The 22,613-nt window shown below is 26.4% G+C and overlaps 1 protein-coding gene across 1 annotated transcript; it reads right to left on the bottom strand.

Moving 5' to 3' along the window:
• Positions 1 to 17,393: 17,393 nt before the first annotated feature.
• Positions 17,394 to 20,879, bottom strand: LOC109814464 (FK506-binding-like protein). The gene is made up of 2 exons (XM_020378901.3): positions 20,288 to 20,879; positions 17,394 to 18,519 (listed from the first exon to the last, which is right to left on the bottom strand). The coding sequence occupies exons 1-2, from the start codon at positions 20,373 to 20,375 to the stop codon at positions 17,708 to 17,710; spliced, it is 900 nt and encodes a 299-aa protein (XP_020234490.2). The 5' UTR covers positions 20,376 to 20,879; the 3' UTR covers positions 17,394 to 17,707.
• Between the last annotated feature and the right edge of the window lie 1,734 nt (positions 20,880 to 22,613).

The following is a 22,613-nucleotide window of genomic DNA, read 5'->3' as shown; positions in this document are numbered from 1 at the left end:
TTCATTATTGCTGTTGTTCATCCAAAGGTAAGTGAAAGAGTTTATAGTTTGCAGAATCTGTGTAGTCGATGAAAAGGTGGTCAGAGGACTAAATTTAAGTGCACTAAAATGCCTATAGGTAGCATTTGATATATATATATATATATATATATATACACACACACGGTAGAACGAGATGGAAACATAATGTATGGGTTTGTTTTAGGCGTGGCATGACACTGCTGAAAAATTGATTTCTTAGTTACATTAGAAGAATGAGAAGAAAAAAAGAGAGAGAAATACAATAGTCTGTTTCATTTCTTTTTAACTGTCGATTCTTTTTAAGTCTCTCCAGGACATGCAACGGAGAAAGAACCAGAAGTCTTGCCCTGATCGTTTATCACAATTCCATTTTCAAATCTAACAACCTTTCCAACTCATTTTTTTAACATGATATACACAGTGTTCTAAGTTGACAATTTAAGATAGTTTATATTTATAGAATATAATTTTTACTGATTAAATATTATTTTAATATCAATGAGAATCAACGTTTAGGTTTCCAACTCATTTTAAAGAAGTTTACGTCAATTTGACGAAAATCATTAATTTGAACAGAGCAATTTGAAACAATAAGATTGCTACGAAATTATAAGGTTAACTCATGTGGTTAAAATATCTTATTTTTCTTCATTTTATATTTTAAGGGTAAGACTACATAAATTTATTCTATTCAATAACTTATGTTTTGTATAATGAAATAAAGTATTAAATAATTTTAATTTTTTTAAAAAAATTTGTAGACTTAAGCTGGGTATTAAAAATTTTAAATTTAACGGTTAAATTGTTAAAAACTAATGTAAAATATGAATTATCGAATAGGATAAATTTAAATAACACTCAATATATGTATATATATATATATATACCTAAACATTCTATGAGAACTTATTTTTCCTTTTAATAATTACAATTGATAACGTAACTTTGTAGGCAAATTAAAATTTTATTCTATTAATAAATAATTTGAAATTTAGTAATTAGTTTTTTTTAAAACATACCTTATCATGCCTCTAAAAGTAAATTAATATTCTAATATGTGTAACAACGTAAGCAATAACCAACTAACTAGTTTTTTTTTTTTTTTTTTTTTTTTTTTCTTTACCAAAAAAAAAACTAGGTAATACAACGGTAGGTACTTGAGTACTTCGGTGTACCAACCCTTTGATGGTACAAATGAAAAAGATTTTGTTGAATTTTAGTCTCTGATTTAGGGTTTTCATCGTACAAAAAATAAAATGCATTACGAAGGCGTTTGCTACATGTAAAATTTTAGTTTCCATGATCAAAAGTTGTTTTTCCATATTTGATTTATTATTTAAAATAATATCAGGGAAAAGTATTGTCTTTTGATGATTTTTTTTTTAACGTAAGCTTCCAACGAAATTGTTTTTATGCAGAAGTGAAAATTTAATTTTCGACTTCAAAGAAAAAAATTTACTGTTCCAAAAAATATCTCTTTTATCTTCATTAATTTATTTAATGGGGTAAATAACTCTTGAAAAAGTTATGTTTAGAATTAATGTGGTAAATAATTCTTGAAAAAGTAGTGTTTAGACTAAACTTATAAATATTTAATTCATAAAAAATATATATAAATATTTTTAAGAATATTTATGATCAATTAAAGTTATTCTTATGAATCATAATTCTTGAAATTTATGATTCTTTTAAATGAGATGTTTTATTTTTTCTATTTTTATTTTTTTAATTAAACATAGGATGTGTAAAAGGAGTTTTATATTAATTGATATCAATCGATACAAGTAATAACAACTTGTATTCTTTAATAAAGATTTTTAGAGTTTAAATTCTAGTTCTTGTCCCAAGTTTTAAATAAACTATGTTACAAAAGTAATATTCACCTTTTATACTTTCATAATTTTTGATCGAGATTATTGATTTTATATTATAAAAAAAATTATATTATCATTTAAATTACAAACTTTTATGTATGAAAAGTTTGTTAATTTTTATATAATATCTATTCTAAAATCATACTCCCTTTGTTCTTTATTATAAGAGAAAAAAAATCTAATTTCACACATATTAAAAAAAATAGTTAATTGCATTATATTTATTAATCCCATAATATTATTCCAAATTTTATAAATATCCAAAAAAAGATAGTATAATTTAAAGATCATATATTTTTAAAAAATATTTTAGGAGGAATATTATTAAATAAGATAAAAATAATTAAACTTTACTTATATTTAAGAAAAAATGTACTTATTTGTTTCTTGTAATAGAAGACAAAGTAATTAATATGAATTTTGATTGATTAATAAATATTTTATACTCAATTAAACTCTTCTAATATACAACAATAGATACACTTTTCTGTCGTATTTGATTTTTCTATTCATAAATTTGACATGATTAATCCAAGGGTGATATTATTAAAATTGAGAAAATAGTTGAATAGATCTATCAAGAAACTATTACAAAACAAAAAATATTAATGTTATAATGTGGGAGAAAATAAAAATAAGCATGATTATTGATGGTTTGACCATGAGTTATTTATTGAGTTTGAGTCATTAATGTTAAGTTACAACATTCATTTAATTAAGTAATTAAAATATTATAATTTTTGTGAGGTAGCATGACTAATTAAGTTTCTTTGTTTTAATTAGTTAAAATTTAAAATTAAATTATTATTTTTATATATATTTTATATATTTTCATACAGATTTGTGTTAGGATAAGATATGTAATTTGTAATTCCAATGCCTTACCCTAATTTAAAAAAATTATATTAAAAGAAAACAACAAAGAATAGGTTAATGAGAAAAAAGTTAAATTAGAGTTTTATTAAGTTTTAACTAAATTTCTATAGTTAAATACACTATTATTTAAAAAACTATAATTAAATATTTACATACACCATCATAATACTATTTTATATATTAAGAAATTAATAGTAACTCTTCCAACAAATTTATTGTATAAAAAATTTCAAATTACATATAAGAAAATAAATCAAATACATAATATATTTATTGCATAATAAATTACAAATAACTCATAATAAATCTCATGTAACTTATTTTAATTTAATATTAAAAAAATAAAATTAGGTAGATTAATAAGCTAATCTATCATGATTCGCCATTTGGCTTAACATGCTAAGCAGGATGGGTAAAAATGCTCAACCTGGCTTGATACTTTTTTTGTGGGCCAACGATTTAGTCTGCTGGTAGAGACCTATTTTACCATCCTTATTCAAGATAATATTTCTATCCCTCTTAATAATGAATTTTATATTAATAATATTATAACAATACGACATATTTATTTTAAATTTTATTTTATATTAATGTTAGTTGTTCGACTAGATAACAATATAGTAAATCAATAAATATTTTATAATCTAGTTTATATTATTATTTACTTTATAAATTGATCAGATTGCATTTTTAACAAGATATCAAATGATTTATATCTATTATAAAATATTTAAATTTTTATCAATGAATAAATAAATTTAATTATATGAAAGCTTGAAGTGCAATGCCATCTCAGATTTCCTCTATCCACCGAGCCTCCTGTCTTCACAATTTGCAAGCCTTTACTTTACACATGCACAATCTCATTTTAACCAAAAGCATATTCATATTTATAATTTGCAAGGCTTATTTAGATGGTTTAAAAACTGTAGTAAAAACATCGTATAATTTAAACAAAGAAAAAAAATCCTCTAAAAACCACTTGAATAGATAACTTTGCCTATAAAATAATCAATTCACATCTCAGTGATCTTTTAATTAATCTGAGGCATTAGAGAAATATAATGGTTTACAATGAAAGAAGCTATAGTCTCGAGGAGGTGCTAACCAAGACAACTCCATTGGAGAGAAAAGGGAGGTGCATTGATGAGAGAGGTCAGATAAATTATATTTTATTTTAATATTAAATCTTAAACTACTAAAATAACCTTAAAAAAATAAATAATAATTATAAATAATAATTTATAAATCTTAAATCTTAAACTTTAAACTATTTTCAGGTAATGCTAACGCCGACATGATGAATGAAGGAGATCGCACTGCAACTTTCCAAGTAGAGTGGTGTTATGTTCCCTTGTCATTTCAATAGTCTTCCATTTTTTTTTAAGTCTTTGTTTTATATCAATCCACCAAGTACATACCAAATTAAGATTTTGTTTAGAAAAATAACCTAATTAATATTTTATTTAAGAAATACTTATTGTATATAAATTTATGTTATAAACACTTAAAATTTAATGTCTTTATGAATTTGAATATATTGTTAGTAGACGTTTACATAATTTTAATGTGTTTGGATATATTATTAAATAATTACTTATAAAATAATTTGATTCAATAGTCATAAAGTTTATATTAGGATAGGATGTCGACATAATGCTTTCAGTTTTGATTAATGTTTGTATTAAAATAATATTTAATCAGTAAAAATTATATTTTATATTATAAGTATATATTAATTCTTAGTTATCAGTTTTAAAATAATTATATGCATGAAAAAAATTAATTTATAAGATATTACATTTTAAAATTAGGAAAACAAATCATGATTGAAAATAAATTAAATTTTTTAAAAGTAACTAAACAATTAATATACTAACATTACAAATAAAAAAATTATTAAAAATAAAAACTTACTCACCATTTTTTTTTTTAGATTTTAAAAATAAAGGCTAAGTATCATAAATTTAAAAAATATGCGAGACAGACACACAAAAAAAAAAATCACCATACATCTATCAATAATTTTAAAAATCAAAATATTTGATGATTAAAACATGATTTAAATATAAATTAAAATGATATATCTTAAAATCATTATACAAGCTTAAAATATTTACCATTTATATGTATAAAAAATCTACGTATATATATAAAAGAAAGTCATTATAAAAATTCAACCACTTCACATTATTGTAAAAGGAAAGAAAAATTTTCTTGTAAGTTGTAACGCATAAAAGAAATTACTAGAAAAATATAAATATAAAAATATTTAATTAAATTATACTTTTAGAAAAAACTAAATATAAAATATAAAAAAATACTAATAAAAAATAATTATAATTTTTTTTGTATAAAAGTTAATATTTATAATAATTAGGATGAAGAAATGAACAAAATACTTAATTTGGAAAAATAAACAAATTAAAAAAAAAAGTATACTCTATATATATAGTTTAGTAGAATTCGAAGGTAAATTATATTAAAAAACTTATAAAAATAAGTTAAAAATATAAACTTTATAGCAAGATAAATTTAAATAAGTTATTTACAGAGACTTTTAAACGGTCCTATGACTTTTAGATAAACTCTCCTCCCATAAATTCTCATAGAGCATCTGCAATGGGGTTGCTTATAAGCAACTCCCTGTGCCACATCAGTGCCATGTCAGTCCTGGCCTATTTTATGGGTTGCTTAAATTTTAGCAGAATTACTTGTACAAGAAACTTTGCTAAAATTTAAACAACCCATAAAGTGGGTCAAGGCTGACATGGCACTGATGTGGCACATGGAGTTATTGTAGATGCTCTTATAAACTTTCTTTAAGTCTTATCTAAATAGATTGATACTTTACTTTTCATTATCTCTTGAAACTATTAATAGAAGTTCAATTGAGTTGTCTGAAGAAAATTTTGAAAATCCAATCCAACCCCCGTCTTTTATTTATTTATTTATACTTTACTTTTGAAAAGAATCTTTTTAAAGAGCTTGAAGGATCATCTTTATCGTCAAGCATGCATTGCCTTCCATCCATCTGGAAAGTATTTAGGGACTGCAAGCTTTAACAAGACAAGGATATTACTAAACATAGAAACAAGCAAAGTGGAGTTTTTTTCTTTGGCAAGATCACTAAAAATCTAGAGTTTAGGTTTCCACTTTGGTTTGGGACCACTTTTACCAATGCCTATATATTATACTAAATCTGGAACCACATAAACCAAAACAAAGCTACTACTAAAAGTGCCTTAATTTTAATATAAATTTCTTAATATGGAAACACACATATTACTAATAAAAAACAACATTGTAAAGAAAATCATGCAAAATGTGATTATTAGAAAATTGATAAATATGCATGTATAGTATGACTATACACCTCTTAGCACTAAAGTTGTTAGGCGATTTCTTCCAAGGATAAGCGACTGTTTTGATAGAACAATAATCGATGTATAATGGCTAAGTAATGGTTAATACATCTAACATTTAAGAAACCAACTTCAAAATGACGCATGATTTTGTTTCTAGATAAGTTGCCAAATTGTTTCATTTCAAAGGTGGGAATAGTTTGTATTCTCATTTGGACGACAGGATTTTTGGCATGAAAGCCACTTCTTAAGAAAGGAGGTAGTGAGCGGTTTCCTATTAATTGAATGCCTAGGGAATAAAGTGGTCTTTTTTTGGTAATCAAATGAAAATTGTAAACGAGGTTTATAATCAAATAATGAAATCTATCTTATTTTCTACCCATTTACAATTATTCTTAATTTATCAATTTTTTAACGGTTTTTCCACTTTAGATGCTATTTATAGCCTCTCTTTTTTTTTGTTTTCTTTCTTTCTTAATTTTAGCCATTTTCTATATTTAACATTTGAACATATTGAACAAAATATAGTAAATTTTTTTTACCTATTTAATATTTTAGAGTTTTGAATTATTAAGTAGTTTCAAACTCACTATTCATAGATAAAGTGCTTCTCGATCTTTAACTCTCTCATCCAACAATATAAGTAGATTCTTCTTACTTATATATTCAACTTATATATAGTTTATTAAAAGTAACAACTTTCTAAGTTTAACAAGCTAAGCCTAACAAACTACACACTTACATTTATTTTAATTAGCTTCCCCTCATAACAAAGCTATAGCACTGCAAGCATTACTACACTTAAGTTTTTAAATTAATAAGTTATTATAACATTTTTTTTTATCTCAATCTTTTTATTTTAGTTGTTTCTCAAAATTATAATTTATATTGAATAAAAGAATAATACATAGAAAGTATACTTCTCAAAATTTTAATTATTTTCTAAAATTAAAGTTTCACATCAAATAAAAGAATAACACATAAAGAGTATATATAACTATATAGTAAAATTTAAGATAAATAAACTATGATATTTGATTTAAATTTGATAAATAAACTTAAGATATCTTTCTTCTTAACCTTAAAGGATTTGTAAACATAAATTAGAAAGTATAAATGATAGTACTATCTGTATTAAAATTAATTATCATTTTATAAAGTTTATTAAAACTTAGTAACATTATTATTAAAATGTTATGAAATATCACTATCATAACATTTTTTTAAAATATTGTCATTAATATGTAAAAATATTGTTATTCTATTTTTGAAATATCACAAAAATAGATTAATAATATTTTTTTTAAAATATTGTCATTAATATGTAAAAATATTAAACATTTTTTTCCTTACATTTTAATAAAATATCACAAAAATAGATTAATAATATATACTCATAATTTAATATTTTTCTGTTGTTAAAAGTGCATATTGTTGTAGTAAAGGTTCTACTGAGGTTTGAATCGAAGCCTTGAATGTTCGATCATGGAGAGAATTTAAAAATGCTCATATGTCATTGGTCAAATTAATGAATGATTCTCTTTAATATTTATACGTGAGAAAGAATGTTGAAGGAAACTGATTTAATTTGAAGAAGCACTCATAAAATGCCTAAAATTGAAGCTTAAATGTTCAGCCACGCATGGTGAAGAAAATGTACGCAGATGAATTGGAGTTTTAATGCTTAGCCATAGAGGGCAAATAAAACGCATGGAAAAGAGAAAAATAAAAATAGGATGAAAAGAAAAATAAAAAGTATTCAATATATAGTGCTATTTTTGTCCAATTAAATTTATAATTTTAGCCTTTTGAAAAGTTAAAATAGGAGAAAGTGTTGAACTAAGCTTCACTAGAAAAAATTGGAAATGTTAAAAGCTAATAAAACTCAATTATCTAAACACTACTACTATATAATAGTAAAATGGGTCAAATTAGTCTGATCAACTTGAATTCGTTTGAAGAAATATAAGGTTTGAATTTTAAATTTTGAGCTTAATTTAAGAAGATTTTTTTTTTATAGCTTAATTCAGTTGTCACCAAATTCAAGCTTAGATCGCAACCTCGTCCAAAAGCTTGAAAATTTGGATTTTTATTGAAGTTGAACTTCATTTTAAAGGATCAAATCGAATCCAAACTTTTGGCTCAACTTGCTATAGCTATTGTATCCTACATAAAGTAAACTAACCTACATCGAATCAGATTGTCTATTTCCTTCGTTTTTCTTCTATGCAATAAAGTCCTTGTAACAAAATAAAAGATCACAAACAAATAGGCTCCTATATAATTTTTGTTTGAAATAACAAGTTACCTGTTAGAAAAGATGCATTAGCTAAATAATAAAAAAGATGGAGAAAGAAAACTATAAATGCTTATTAACCATATGGATTACATCTGATTTTTAACAAATCATTGAAATTTTCACTATAATTGGAAAAATTAAAATAAATTAACTTCTCTCCCATGTAATTTAAACGAATCATGTAAGAAAAAAGAGTAAAAGAATGATATCAAGAATTTTTTAACATGATAAACTTTCTCAATATAAAAGGGACTCTTTTAATTCAAGAGAATTTCTCTCAAATCTCATATGACTAGACTAGTTTACAATATTTATAGAAATTTTTTTAAATTCTCTCATAACATTTTCCTACTTTCTTTGTATTTGAATGTATTTTATATGTTCTAGACATTAAATTCATTTACTTTTCTATACAAATACTTTTATAGGAAGATATGCATGAGGATATAACATAAATCATCTATCAATTCTTAGCATGTTTAGTAGAAATTAATACTCTTTCTTGTAAAAGGATGAATTGAACACTTCAACTTTATCACTCTCGGAGATGAAGTTGCTTGTTAGATAGATGCATCTATATATATCATTCACAAATTTCCATCTAAGTAGTTATTTTAAACCACAAATTCCCATATGAGAAGTTATTTTAAACCAAAATAAGTATTCTAATTCATTAAAAATAAGGGAGTTAGTATGGTACCCTTGTAAATTAGGATATTTTGATATAATCAATTTTTTAAACTAATAAAAATGATGTAAAGTGTGAATTTTTTTTCTTTTCACTTTTATTTTTTTTCTTTTACACTAAGTGATGTATTTTTGACAAACAGATGATCTAAGTAATTAATTTACTATTTCTTTTCACCAAATATTAATCTAAGTGTTTCAAATCGTTTTGTTAAAATTAAAATAACTTAAAAGAATATAATTTTTTTTATTTGTTTGAAGTTGAGGGAGATTTTGTAAATTTTTTATTCAAATTGTTCCTTATAATTTGTACACAAGTGTAAAAAATCTCAATTTATCATAACTAATAATATATCAAAATATTCTTATTAAATTCAAACATGTTGTATATATATTAAGAATTTTAAAAAAATACATATTGAAATGAAAAAAAAAGTGTTAAAAATCTAACAATTCTAAATCAAATGTTCAAATATTTTATAAAAACAAAAGCAAAAACAGTTCTAAAATCCTTTAAATATATAAGGATGCAGAATTTTTCTAAAAATGAAGTGTTAGGTTTTGCCCACGATGATGTGGGGACAAGCCACACTAATGTTGCAAAGCAAGGAATTTCTTAGAAGGTTATTAGCGGCATCCACACTGTGTTGTGGCCATGACCACACTATTGTGGCGCTTTTTGTTGTGGTAAAGTACTTGAGGGGTGTTTCTTTGCCATGAAAAGGTCCCTAAAAGCACATTGTAGAATATTATAGATAAAGTGTATATGTGCATAATGTAATAGTTTTTTTTTTCTTTTTTTCTTTTTTGGGTAAAATCAATTCTGAATAAAAGTTATTCATTTTAATTTTAAGTGTTTTGGATGATTTTTGTTTGTAATATGAATGATTACTAAGAGAGAGGATATATTTTGATTACATGAGAGATACTCATGTGTGTGAAGAAAAATTGTTTGGATAATTGAATATTTGTTATACCATTTATTCTCTCATTCAATGAAATTCTTTTTTGCTGTCAAAAAACCAGTTGATAAACACCAAAGATCTATAAAAGCTAGATCATTGTCCTTTGTAATAACAGTCACCTTTACTAAAGTAATCATTGAGGTCCTCCCCAACTATATAATGCAAACTTCATTAGTTCCGATCAAAATTTGTGATGCTTTGGATAGGAATGCAGAGATTTTGTTTAGGTCCATTATACCAATTCCTATAAAATTCAGTGTGCATCATGGAGCACGACTTGTAAACCTAAATGTTCGTGCTATTATAGTTGATTGGGATATCTTGTTTGTGATAACTATTGACCATCTCTAGCATTGGAGAAATGAATGCATCTTCAACCTCTCTAAGAAGGATGGATTTACTCATATTCTTGTGGAATCGGATTCGCTCCTTGTGAATAATTTGAACAATCTTGGTTCTCACAACTCATTTTTCTTTCCTATTGGTGGACAACATCAGAGAGTTCCTTCAGCAAGGTTCTTCCATCATTTGAAATCATATACTGAGAAGACAATTTTGTAGCTGATTTGTTGGTCACATATGACTTGGAATTATGGTTAGGACTTACGATCTTTGAGTTTCTTCCTAATTTTCTTTCCTTTTCTTTGTTAGTTGATGTTGCATGAAACATGTTCTCTCACTACTAGATTTTAATCTTTTAGCAACATTTTCTTGCTTACATTTGTTAAGATGTTACTATATATTAAATAAATGTTATTTTGTAACACTTTTTTGAAAAATGTCATTATAGATAAAGTAATATTTTTTTTATTTTAATATTATTCTTTCTAATTGTTTTCAAAATCAAAGTCCCATATTGAGTAAAATTTTTTTACATAAGTTATTTTGCAACATTTTTTTGAAAAATGTTACTATAGTTACTTCTAAAATCAAAGTCTCACATCGAGTAAAAAAAAAGATATTTCTCTTATATCTAATTATAGTCCATAATTAAAATCTCACATCGAATATATTAATGACTTATAAAGAGTATATATACTCATATAGTTATATGTAAGATAAATGAAATTTGATATTCTATATATAATTAATGGTGACTGACTAAAAATGTATTTCCCTAAAAACTTAAAGAACGGAGACATAAAAATATAATAATTGATAGTAATATTTAAATTAAAATTAATTATTATTTTATAAGATTAACAAAATATTGGCAACATCATTAAAATGTTACAAAAAATTATTAAAATGTTACAAAAATATTACTTTGGTAACATTTAAAAAATGTTACCTAATTATGCAAAAATGTTATTAAAAGTCTTTAGTAACATGGACTATATACAACATTTGATAATATGTTGCTAAAACAAATTAGCAACATTTATACATAATTAAGTAACATTTTTCAAATGTTGCTAAATATCATTTGTGTTGTAGTGTCCAGAAGTTTTTAGTTTTTGTTTTCTAGGCCTTTAGGCCCTTTTTCCATCATAAATACACCATGAGAAGTTATACACATATATATTTAATTAGTTCAGAACAAGTGAATAATGAAAGGTATTAATCTCCTACTTACTATCACATAAATTATTTAAAACATTATGAAAAATGATTTAATAGAAATACTCATACATGATAGTATTATAACCTTTCAATAGTTCACAAAAAAAATCTTTTTATATGAAAAATTTTCTCAATTATATAGGATAACCATATGAATGTACTATCCATTAGTCTTTCGATAGTGGCAACAAACAAACATTCCTTAATAGACACAAGTTAACAATTAACTTACCTAGATAATGATTTAAAAAAGGTTACTGAGACATTATTTTCTTTTAAAAACAACGTTCTAATATTTTTATGGTTTAAACGTAGCCTATCTTTCTGCTTTTGAAGTCATTTCATAAACACCCCGCTGTCATAGTTACTCAAATATAAAATTGCATTTAGAAAATAATTGGTCTTCAAAAATTGCTGTAAAACACAATTAAGAGGTACATTAAAAGGAATGAAAATTGATATAGCATTTAAAGTGATAGTTAGAAACATTGCTTATAATATTCATTCTTACAAAGATTCTCACTAAGGAAATTATTTCAAGAGAGATTTATATTAAAGAAGCTATATATGTAAGATTACTAATATGCAGAAGGCATTTTTCTAATGTTGATCAAGTATCCGTTTCTAAAAATAATCAATAGTTTAAATAACAAATTAGTATTCAGAATTTCCACTGTAACATCAACTTATCTGGATGGCATTTCTAGAATATATATATATATATATATATATATATATATATATATATATATATATATATATATATATATTTAAACAACAATAAAAAGCATGACTTTAATAGAACAGTTAGAGGACAAAAATGAATTTTCCCAAAAAAAAGTTATATGAATGAGGCCTAAATTTCAAACATTAAGTTATAATACTTTCAGGATTAACAATTATTAAGATCTATTGTCAAATAGTATATTACATGTATGCTAAACTAAAACTAACCTCTTTCGGTACTCCGACCATCAAAGTATCAAGCAATAATTAGAATATCATTAAAACATTGATTTACTCGGGACAAAATATAATAATTTAGAAACCACAACTATCAAGAAATACAAACTATAACATAATTCACATGCTATTGCAGCAAAATAAGGAACAAAAAAAAAAAATAAGGAAACTTACCCATACCATTAAAAAAAATATAATTGAAGTTATTTATTAATGTTAATTAAGATCCAATGGGATTCTTTCATATACTTCCTCCTCCTTGAACTTCCTAATGCCTAAAAAACAAATATCATAAAGACTTTTTGAAGGTCTATCTCAAGTTTCTATATACCATGTTATCTATATCAACATTAGCTTCCTTAAATTCTCTTATCTTTTGTGAATACTCTAGAGGTAACCCGACTTTCCCACTACAACATAAATGGTATTTAACAACATTTAAAAAATGTTACTTAATTATGTATAAATGTTGCTAATTTATTTTAGCAACATATTATCAAATGTTATATATAGTTCATGTTACTAAAAACTTTTAGTAACATTTAAATGTTATCAAAGTAGTATTTTTGTAACATTTTAATAATTTTTTTGTAACATTTTAATAATGTTGCCAAGATTTTTTTAATCTTATAAAATAATAATTAATTTTAATTTAAATATTAATTTCAATTATTATATTTTTATGTCTCCTAAACTTCTAAGAATTCCTTAAGTTTTTAGGGAAAGACATTTTTAGTTAGTCACCACTAATTGTATATAGAATATCAAATTTTATTTATCTTAAATATAACTATATGAGTATATATACTCTTTATGAGTCATTAATCTATTCGATGTGAGACTTTATTTATGGGTTACAATTAGATATAAGAGAAATATATATTTTTTTACTCGATGTGGGATTTTGATTTTAGAAGCAATTATAGTAACATTTTTCAAAAAAATGTTGCAAAATAACTTATGTAAATTTTTTTTACTCGATATGGGACTTTGATTTTGAAAATAATTGAAAAAAATAATATTGAAATACAAAATATTACTTTATCTATAATGACATTTTTCAAAAAAATGTTACAAAATAACATATTTATATAATATATAGTAACATTTTAACAAATGTAAACAAGAAAATGTTGTTAAAAGATGAAAATCTAGTAACCACTTGGCTGTCAACTTTCCATTAGCTTAAATTACCTTAACTTCTTGTTTCCTAAAAGCTTACTATGCTAGACTTATATGTACTTCCACTATTTCAAACCTATAATTACACCAAGTTAGATTTGTATTATCCTTAACTGCGGACTCTAAATACATGATGCATAGAACTTTGAAGTAATTTTGTCCTTATATTGTTATATAAGAATGTTTTTAGGTTATGTTAATTATAATTACTTTTACGTAAGGAATTGACAAGGATAAGATAATGAACTTGAGCAAAACTCAAAAGTATGTAATGTGCTCAAGCTTACCAAAGTCTCACACATACATCAAAGTCTCGAGGGAAGGTAGAAACAGAAAAGAAAGAAATAAAGGAAAAAAGAAAGAAGAGAAGAAGAATGGAGAAGGAAGAGGAAGAGAAGAGAGAGAAAGATTAGAGACCTTAAGCTCTAAGGCATATCTTTGAGTCTTCTACAGAGGTGAGGGCTACACCTTTTGCCCTTCATTTTCATTTGTTTGATGTCTTTATATTTTCTTTTATTTTCCCCTCTTTTAAAATCACTTTGTACAATAAATAAAGCATTTGAGCTTCAAATAATGCAAATATAACATCTCCGTTCATTAAATGAAGTTCAGATCATTCAATTTTATTTTGAAATTCTTGACTCTAGAATATTCACCTTCATAGTGTCATATAAATAGAAAACATTTATGAAGAATAAAATAAAAGGCTTTATAGTGTCATATAAACAGAAAACATTTATGAATAATAAAGTACAAGAACAATGTAGTAAGAGTGATATGTATTCATAGCCAACATTTCTTTGGCTTGCATTAGGGATAAAATAGGTAATATGTAATTTATTGAAAATTTTTAAAAAAGTTGACATTGACACTAATCTTGCATAAGAACCTTACTCTAATCTAAACTTCTCATCAGCCAAAAAAAAAAATAAAAAAAATAGCCAGCATTTGTTTACTCTTTCATTTTTTTTTTTATAATTTTTTTATCACTTTTTTCCCCACTCTTTCCATACTTTAAAAATAATATTTAGAAGTTATCACTATTCGGATATGATACATCTTTAAATAATAATATAAATTATAATTATTTTGTTGATTTAGACACTTGGGGTGTGTGATGAGCCTTTAGAGATTTGATTAAAAATAACATTTGGATCGTGAATTTGGAGAGGCACGTGTAGTAAAACTTGAGATTTTCATAGTGAAAACTGCCTTAATTATATGTTGGGAACTAAACTTAGTCCTCAAATAATTTTAAGGTCAACAAGGATAAGATTTCAATATTTTTTTTTTAGATCTCAAAGTTAAAAAGGAAAACTGAAAAAATATATAAAAAATGTAGAAAAAAAAAAAAACTTAGACTCCTGAATAGTAATATGCACTAACTTAAAACCTGATATTAATAAAGTCACCAAGGAGCCTACCAATTTTGTTAGTGGCACTACTATCAATTTAAACAAGATTTTGAAAATTAAAAACATCCATATGACAATTCTGGGATGTAGTTCAAGTCTAAGAAGAAGCCTGACATGAAATTTAATTTTTTTTTATTCAATTTGATATTCTTATACTTTTTGTATTACATGTTATCATAGATATGAAGAAGTAAAAGTAGCCTCAAGAATAAACCTTTAAGGACCCATAAAAATATAAATATTTAAAACCATTGATTATTTTTTATTTTAAACATCCTTAATAGGAAGGACAAAAAAACGATATTTAGATGATGCATATATATATATATTTCAACTCATGACTAGAAGAAAAAAAAATCTTTATATTTCACATATGAAGGTGAAAAGTTGTTTTTGGAGGCAACCAACATGATAAACTCATTGGCATCAATTCTTGACCAGTTTATTTGGTTCTTGACCAATGCTTTGATGTCAACCACTTGACTAATTCACTAGGCAAACTCATCGATTTTATCTAATTTTTAAAGGAGTATAGTAAACACAATTTTTGTAATAAAAATGACTAAAATATTTAAATCATGTAATTTTTTTTAACCTATACGTATTGGCTTCTAGGAAATTTTTTTAGTTAATTGACTGGGTATACAGGTATTTATTTTCTTATAAAACCCATAAAAAATAGTAAAAAATAGTTAAATTGATTATTAGATTCAAGAAAACCAAGTTAACTTTTTCTTGATCACAATATTGTAATTAAGTATTTACAGTTAAAAATAATGACTAATCTCTATTAAAAAAATCAAGTTAATTTTATTAGTAGAATCAAACTTTAATTAAAAAAATAGTCGAGTCCATGTTCATTATTGGCATGCTTTGATTTTAACACTTTAGCATGAGGTGATTTGCTCATGTGTTAACTTTTTATAAGCACAATAAAAAGAAAAAGTGAATAAATATTTGAGAGTAAAGCTTATTTAAGAATTTTCAAGCTTAAAGTTTTTCAATATCAATTTGTTGAGCATACTCTCAAATCAAATAATTAAGTCTTAAAGTAATACATATGCATAACATATTATTGTTTACGTAGGAAATAAACAGAAATACAATTGCATTATTACAACAGTTAACAACTAAGATTTTAAAATTCGAATGGAAGAGCTAATTGGAGAAACTTTTAAAACATAATTCATTTGATTGAACTATTTAAATTAGTAGTTTCACAAATATTAAACTAAAAACTTTGTAAATAGTAATTATCCAAAAAAAAAATCGATTTGTGTTAAGAAGGTTTTTATCGATCTGTTTAGTTTGATTTTTAAAATGTTAATAAATAAATAATTCAAATGAAAAATTATGTTTAGAAAAGTACTCAAAGAGTTAAAGTGTGTCTGCTTAACCCCAAGCGTGTGGTTCAGCGGTAGGGGTTGATCCACGCTTAAGCAAGGTCAGGGGTTCGAATCCTGCCTTGTGTATGCAGCCGCGTTAAATCTTGGGGCCAGCTATCCCACCCTTTGAGGTGCCTCCAACGTAGCGAGGAGATTAGTCACTGCTGTCGGCGGTGGATACTCCAGGAACGAACCTAAAAAAAAGTGTGTCTGCTTATTTTTATTTTTAAAAGCTATTTTACAATTTTCAAAAATTAACTTTAAATAATAAAAATGAAAAGAAAAGATGAAGAAAAAAAAACTTCAAGGAAAACATGAATAAAAACTGAAAATATAAAAATAAAACTAGGATATATATATGTTTTTGATTTTTTAATTTTAAAAACTACTCTTAAAACAATTTTCAAAATTGATTTTTAAAGAATAAAAATGAAGATATAAAGATGCAAAAAAATACAAAAGAAAAACAAGAATATTAAAAATGGAAATTAAAAAATTATGACAACTTATAGATATTTTGATTTTTTTTAAATGTGAAAGCCAAAAAAGGGATAGTTTTGAAAATAATTTTCAAAAAACTATTCATAACAAAACGATTTTTTTTTTAAAAAGTTTTTTTTTTATTTTAAAAACTCAAAAAAGGGGAATTTAGAAAATTATTTGAAAAACATAAAACAATTTTTAAAAAATGGGAAATAAACAGACCCAGTTCCCCCTTAATGTCAATGTAAAGTGTAAACGGATCACAGCTGAAACCATGGAAAACAAATAAATAAAAGAGTAGCATAGATCACCAAGGAGACGAAAATGAACAATTTAGCTTCATTTAAAATTGTCTATGGATATTTTCTGTGTACACAAACCTATCAGCACGGTAGGGACTATTCTTAACCTATAAACTCCACAAAATATACCATAACTCTTTCATACAAAAGTATTAAAATTGAAAACTCAGTTCCTTCCTCTTATAACACTACATTATATTACTATTTACTAACATAACAGACAAAACTTTGTTCTTCAGCTATCTTCACAAAACAAAACTAACCCCACAGCAGTTTCATTGGAGTCCTTGCAGTCTAAGGTCTTTGATACTTGGCCTTTATATTCATTTACATAGCAGCAGGAGAAGGAACCTCCTTGGGCACATAAACAAAATTTCCCCTACGTCCTCCTCCTCCTCCTCCTCCTCCACCTCTATAGTTTCTTCTTCCCCTATTCACATTATGATACTCATTACCATTATATGCATTATTGGACCATGGCATGCTTTCTCTCCTTCTGTTGTACCCTTCCCATGTTCCACCCCAGTTACCATTCCCACCATGTCTTCCTCTTCCATAGTGCTCCCTATAGTTCCCTCTCCAAGGGTCATTCCTAAAATGTTGCCATTCATATCCTTTTGAATAATCAACAGGAGCATAATACTGTTGCTGTCCAGATTCTGCTACTAAATTACTTGCATGCAGATTTGGATGCCAAACTTGGAAAGCAGTGTTTGGAACAAAAGGCTTTGAAGCTTCGGCTTCGTCATCCCCCCACCCAGTAGGTGGAATTCTCTGCTCATTAACGAATAGGGAGCCACCAAGAAGCACAACCTCATTTATGACTTCCTCAATGGGGGCCTTTGCTTCACTTTCCAAGTCCTCATAGAGTTCAGGGTCAAGCCTTGCTTCCCAGTCCACATCGTCTATGTACATGTCTGGATCAGGCAACGATAAGTTGCATTGGAGGCCGTTTATCTCAGCCCAATACCTCGCCTTCGCATTGTCAAAAGCCTCCTTTCCAGCAGTGTCATCCCAGTTGACTATATGTTCAAACAAATGCATATACCTTTTGCTCTCTACTAGCTTCCACCATGGAACCGAGCCGATAGACGAACAAAACTTTTTCTCCCAAGCTGGCACTGTTGATTGCCAATTTCCTGTGAACCAAGAAGAACAAGAAAATCAGTTGATAATTAATGAAGCTCCTACTATCATTGCAAGAGTGCATAACAAAAGGTGTGTTGCAGTCTAAACAAAATAGAAAACATGGTTAGACAAAAGGAAAGCCTGGAAAAAATATGTAAAATTGGAAGGAAAAGGCCACACAAGAATATATGAATGCATTTTTATGAGAAAATATACATCAGAACCAGCATCATACATAAGCACTAATTAAATCTCAAACAAAAGAGTCCTGTGTTACTTTGTATGCAGTCCATCGTCACATCATGCATTACTCATAGGTGGAGAAAAGGAATGAAAAACATGAAGAGAAAAGGTATAAATAATTCCACTGTATATCTAGAGCAACAATTACTTTGTATTTTTTTTAATTCAAACGTGTCAGCAAAAAATATTTAAATAATAAATACCTTGTTAGTAAGTGGCAATATCGACAGCTTCAGTTCAAAACACAACAAAAGCCGACATTTTTACAAAGCAAAAGGAGCAAAGGATCAATCACCAAGATTTCCATTTCAATAATTTAATGATGAAAGCATTGTTTCAAACAATCAAACACGTCTCCAAAAAATCCCATTGGTGAATACCTCAATGGTTTTAGTTTAGAACACTACACACCGAGTTATTGCAAGAAGAATTTATATAAACTAAACAGGGAATTCAGTTAGCCTTGTAAAACTCTATTTCAATTAAAAATGGATGAACAGATCAAAAGATGCTCAGTTCAAAATTGCCAAAATCAAAGCAGTTTTTGGCTCAAAAAGCAACTGAAACCAAAATCATTACATGTAAAAAAGAAACTACAAAAGGGAAATTAGTTTACCCCAGGCTTCACCAATCTGATAAGGTGAGGTTTTATTTACAATGTGCACTACAAGATTCAATGTCTAGACATACACTTGAAATTTTCCCAATATAAGTTTGGCTTCAAACCTTAAAGCGCACACATAAAAATTACTACAGAGCAGAATTTGCTTAGATCCACTACAAAAGAAACCTTAGTCATGCATGTTAACCTTGCCCATTTCAATAATTCAATGACATTGGGACCGATCAATTATGATGAGCATGCAAAGAATCGATACCAACAAACTACAACCCAACAACCTACCAACCAAAGAAATGACAGCACCTGATAATCTTAGAGACCCTCCTTTGATAATTGAAGTTCTTAGTTACTTTCATTGACAAGGAAACAAATCCTAAGCCCTCCATCATAGCCCCACCCAGCCCTTATCACTTGAGTCACACACAACACAAACACAACAAAGTAACTTGAAGCCTAGAATGACCAACCTCACAGCCTCCGATCACAAATGAGGCAAAGGCATCATCATAACAGCACCATCAAACCACACCTCATCCAATTGTCAAAATTAAATAAAATTGGCAAACAAAACAAAACAAAAACAAAATTCAATGTACATCCATCTAACTAAAGCTAGTTCCTAGAAACAGACGATTACCACAAAACTAGAAATCCACAAAAGGGCAAAGAATGGCCAAAAAAAACCACAATTGATCATTCAAAACCAACCATTTTAAAAGAAAAATAAGGGAACCCCACTTTGCCAAACCAAAAAACCCCAATTAAAACCACTCAAAAGCAAACGATCATGATATGTGCAGCAATTCTACACCCACTTCTTAAAAAGAAGAAACAAAACCAAAAGAGTAATAACAATCCATGCAAAAAGAATTAAAAACAGCGTCAGAAACCAAACGAAGAAAAAGAGTACTAACCCAACGGTGGCTTTCTGTTATAAGAGGGGGATCGCCAGTGACCCACATGATGATGACTCTGACCTTGTTGTTTTCTCCAATTAGCCATGTCAAGAGAGGAAAAAGAGAAGGACCCAGAAGAGGAAATTGGAAAGGGGTGGTTGCAAACAGAGCAGAGGCACAACACAAGAGAAAAATTTGCAAACTTTGGCAAAAGAAAGAAACGGGCACGGATTTCAGGAATTACCTCAGCATAGAGAGAGAGAGAGAGAGAGAGAGTTATGTGGGTAAGTTTATGTTTGGGGACAGCACAGCACAACACAAGACACACACTCTCTCAGACACAAACAAAAGAAACGGTGGAAGCAAAAGGTGGAAGAAGAAGAGCATGAAATTAAGGAGCTTTTGGAAGAAGGATCATGAATGAATGGAATAAAACGAATGAATCAATAAATGAATGAATGTGCTGTGTTTATGTGAAAATTGTGACCCTCTTACTCTCAGGTTTTTCTTCTCACACTTTCTTCTAAGCGTTTCCTTCCATGAGAGACCCTATCATATTCGCTTCGCTATTTATAGCACATGGTTTTCATTGTCCCTCTTTGCTTTGTTTCTGTTTCATGAATCATCATTATTATCATTTACTTTATTACTTAATCTATGATATCATACCAATATTCTTCATTTTTATAATAATAATTTAATTATATTTCATTACGTTCTTTCTCTCTTTCTCTCTCTACACCTGGTCTTGGAAGTTTTTATTTTTCCTTCTTTCTTTCCGTTTCTTACTCCATTTTGACAAAAGTAACAAATCCCTTCAAAATCTCATGATAAATTGATAATCTTCTTCATTTAAGAAACAAATATTTGAGGATAAAAAAAAACAATATTCTTGAATGAAATTATATTTTAACAAAGGAAGGGTTGCTGTTTTTTTTTATACCATATCTAACCATTTAACATTCCACGATTTTCGAAATAAGAAATTATAATTATGATTAAAATAAATATTTTTAATTTCAATATTTATTATTTTTCTATTTTTTTGTCTTTATATTTATATATATTTTTTACATTGTTTCTTTTGTGTTAACGTGAAATGGCAAAATAGGTCAATCTTACTAATTTATGCACAATTTGTTGTTGACCAACTAAAAATAGGCGGACCTGGCTGGCTCGCCAGATAGAAACAAACTAGCCACTTTGGCTTGCCATGCTTAAAGGCGGGTTCACAAGCTAATCTGCCAAAAGAGAAAAAAAAAGTAAATAAATAAGAAAAAGTTTGCATATTTATTTTGAGTTATTCTTCTAGTATATTTTTTCTCAATATCTAAAAGATTTATATAAATTAGTGTATTTAAAAAATTAAAAAATTAAATTATAACTGATTTGATTTGATTTGTTACATAACAAATCTCAAATAATATATAATAAAATAAATCAAATGCACAACAAGTTTGCTATATAACAGATCACAAATTATACACAAAATAAATATAAGTAATTTAATTAAACATACACTAAAAATAATAAATAAACAAAAAAATATTAAAAAAAAAATTAGGTGGACTAGCCAGCCTCGACCTACCATTTTTCTCGACAGGCTGGCAAGCTAGGCAAGGGTGGGCTAGAATACCTAGCCTAACTTGCCAATTTTTAACGGGCCAACATATTGTGACCCATTTTGCCACTTCTAGATGTGATAAAAATATTAATTCAACTTTGTATGTTTATAGTTAAATTTATTTTATTGAAATTACTCTAAATTCGTGTCTCTTTTATCTTTTTCCCACAATGTCTATTGTTGATATGCTTTTTTTTACTCTCATAGAATTGAAGAGCTCTATCAAGTCGGTACAAACACGAATAATGTTACAAAAAAAAAAATTGACAATAGGGACTAAAATATTAAGAAAATGCAAATACATGAACCAAAATGATCTATCTTAATTTATAAGGACTCAAAGAGATAGAAAAAGATAAGTTAGAGACTAAAAGTGTTTATTTTAAACTATAGAGACTAAAAGGTAAAGTAAGTGAAATTATAGGGATTAAAAATATTTTAACCTATAATTATTTAGTTATTTTTATTTATTTGCTGAAATATTTTTATGATTCTTTTAAGATTTATATATGTTTGTAGTCCCTTAAGTTTAAGGTAAATTTATTTTTGATCTCTTAAATTAAAAATTGTTTTTTTTAGTTGTGTAATTTTTAAAAATCTTGGTTTAATTCCTTAGGTCACAAATAACATATTTGAAAGTGACAAATTAAGATAAATATGGACCATCAACTATGTTTAATATAATATTTTCACTAATAGAAACACTAGTAATTAGATTTT

The sequence above is a fragment of the Cajanus cajan genome, chromosome 6 (assembly GCF_000230855.2).
Source record: "Cajanus cajan strain Asha chromosome 6, NIPB_CcT2T_4, whole genome shotgun sequence".
NCBI classification, from domain to species: domain Eukaryota; kingdom Viridiplantae; phylum Streptophyta; class Magnoliopsida; order Fabales; family Fabaceae; genus Cajanus; species Cajanus cajan.
Note: the sequence above shows the minus strand (reverse complement) of the source record. Positions and strands in the feature narration are given on the sequence as shown.

Excerpts from the sequence above, each read along its gene's own strand:
- LOC109814464 (XM_020378901.3), bottom strand. The coding sequence starts at position 20,375 with ATGGCTAATTGGAGAAAACAACAAGGTCAGAGTCATCATCATGTGGGT. Across the intron at positions 18,520-20,287 it reads TAACAGAAAGCCACCGTTGG|GAAATTGGCAATCAACAGTG; the intron begins GTTAGTACTCTT and ends CTTGGTTCACAG.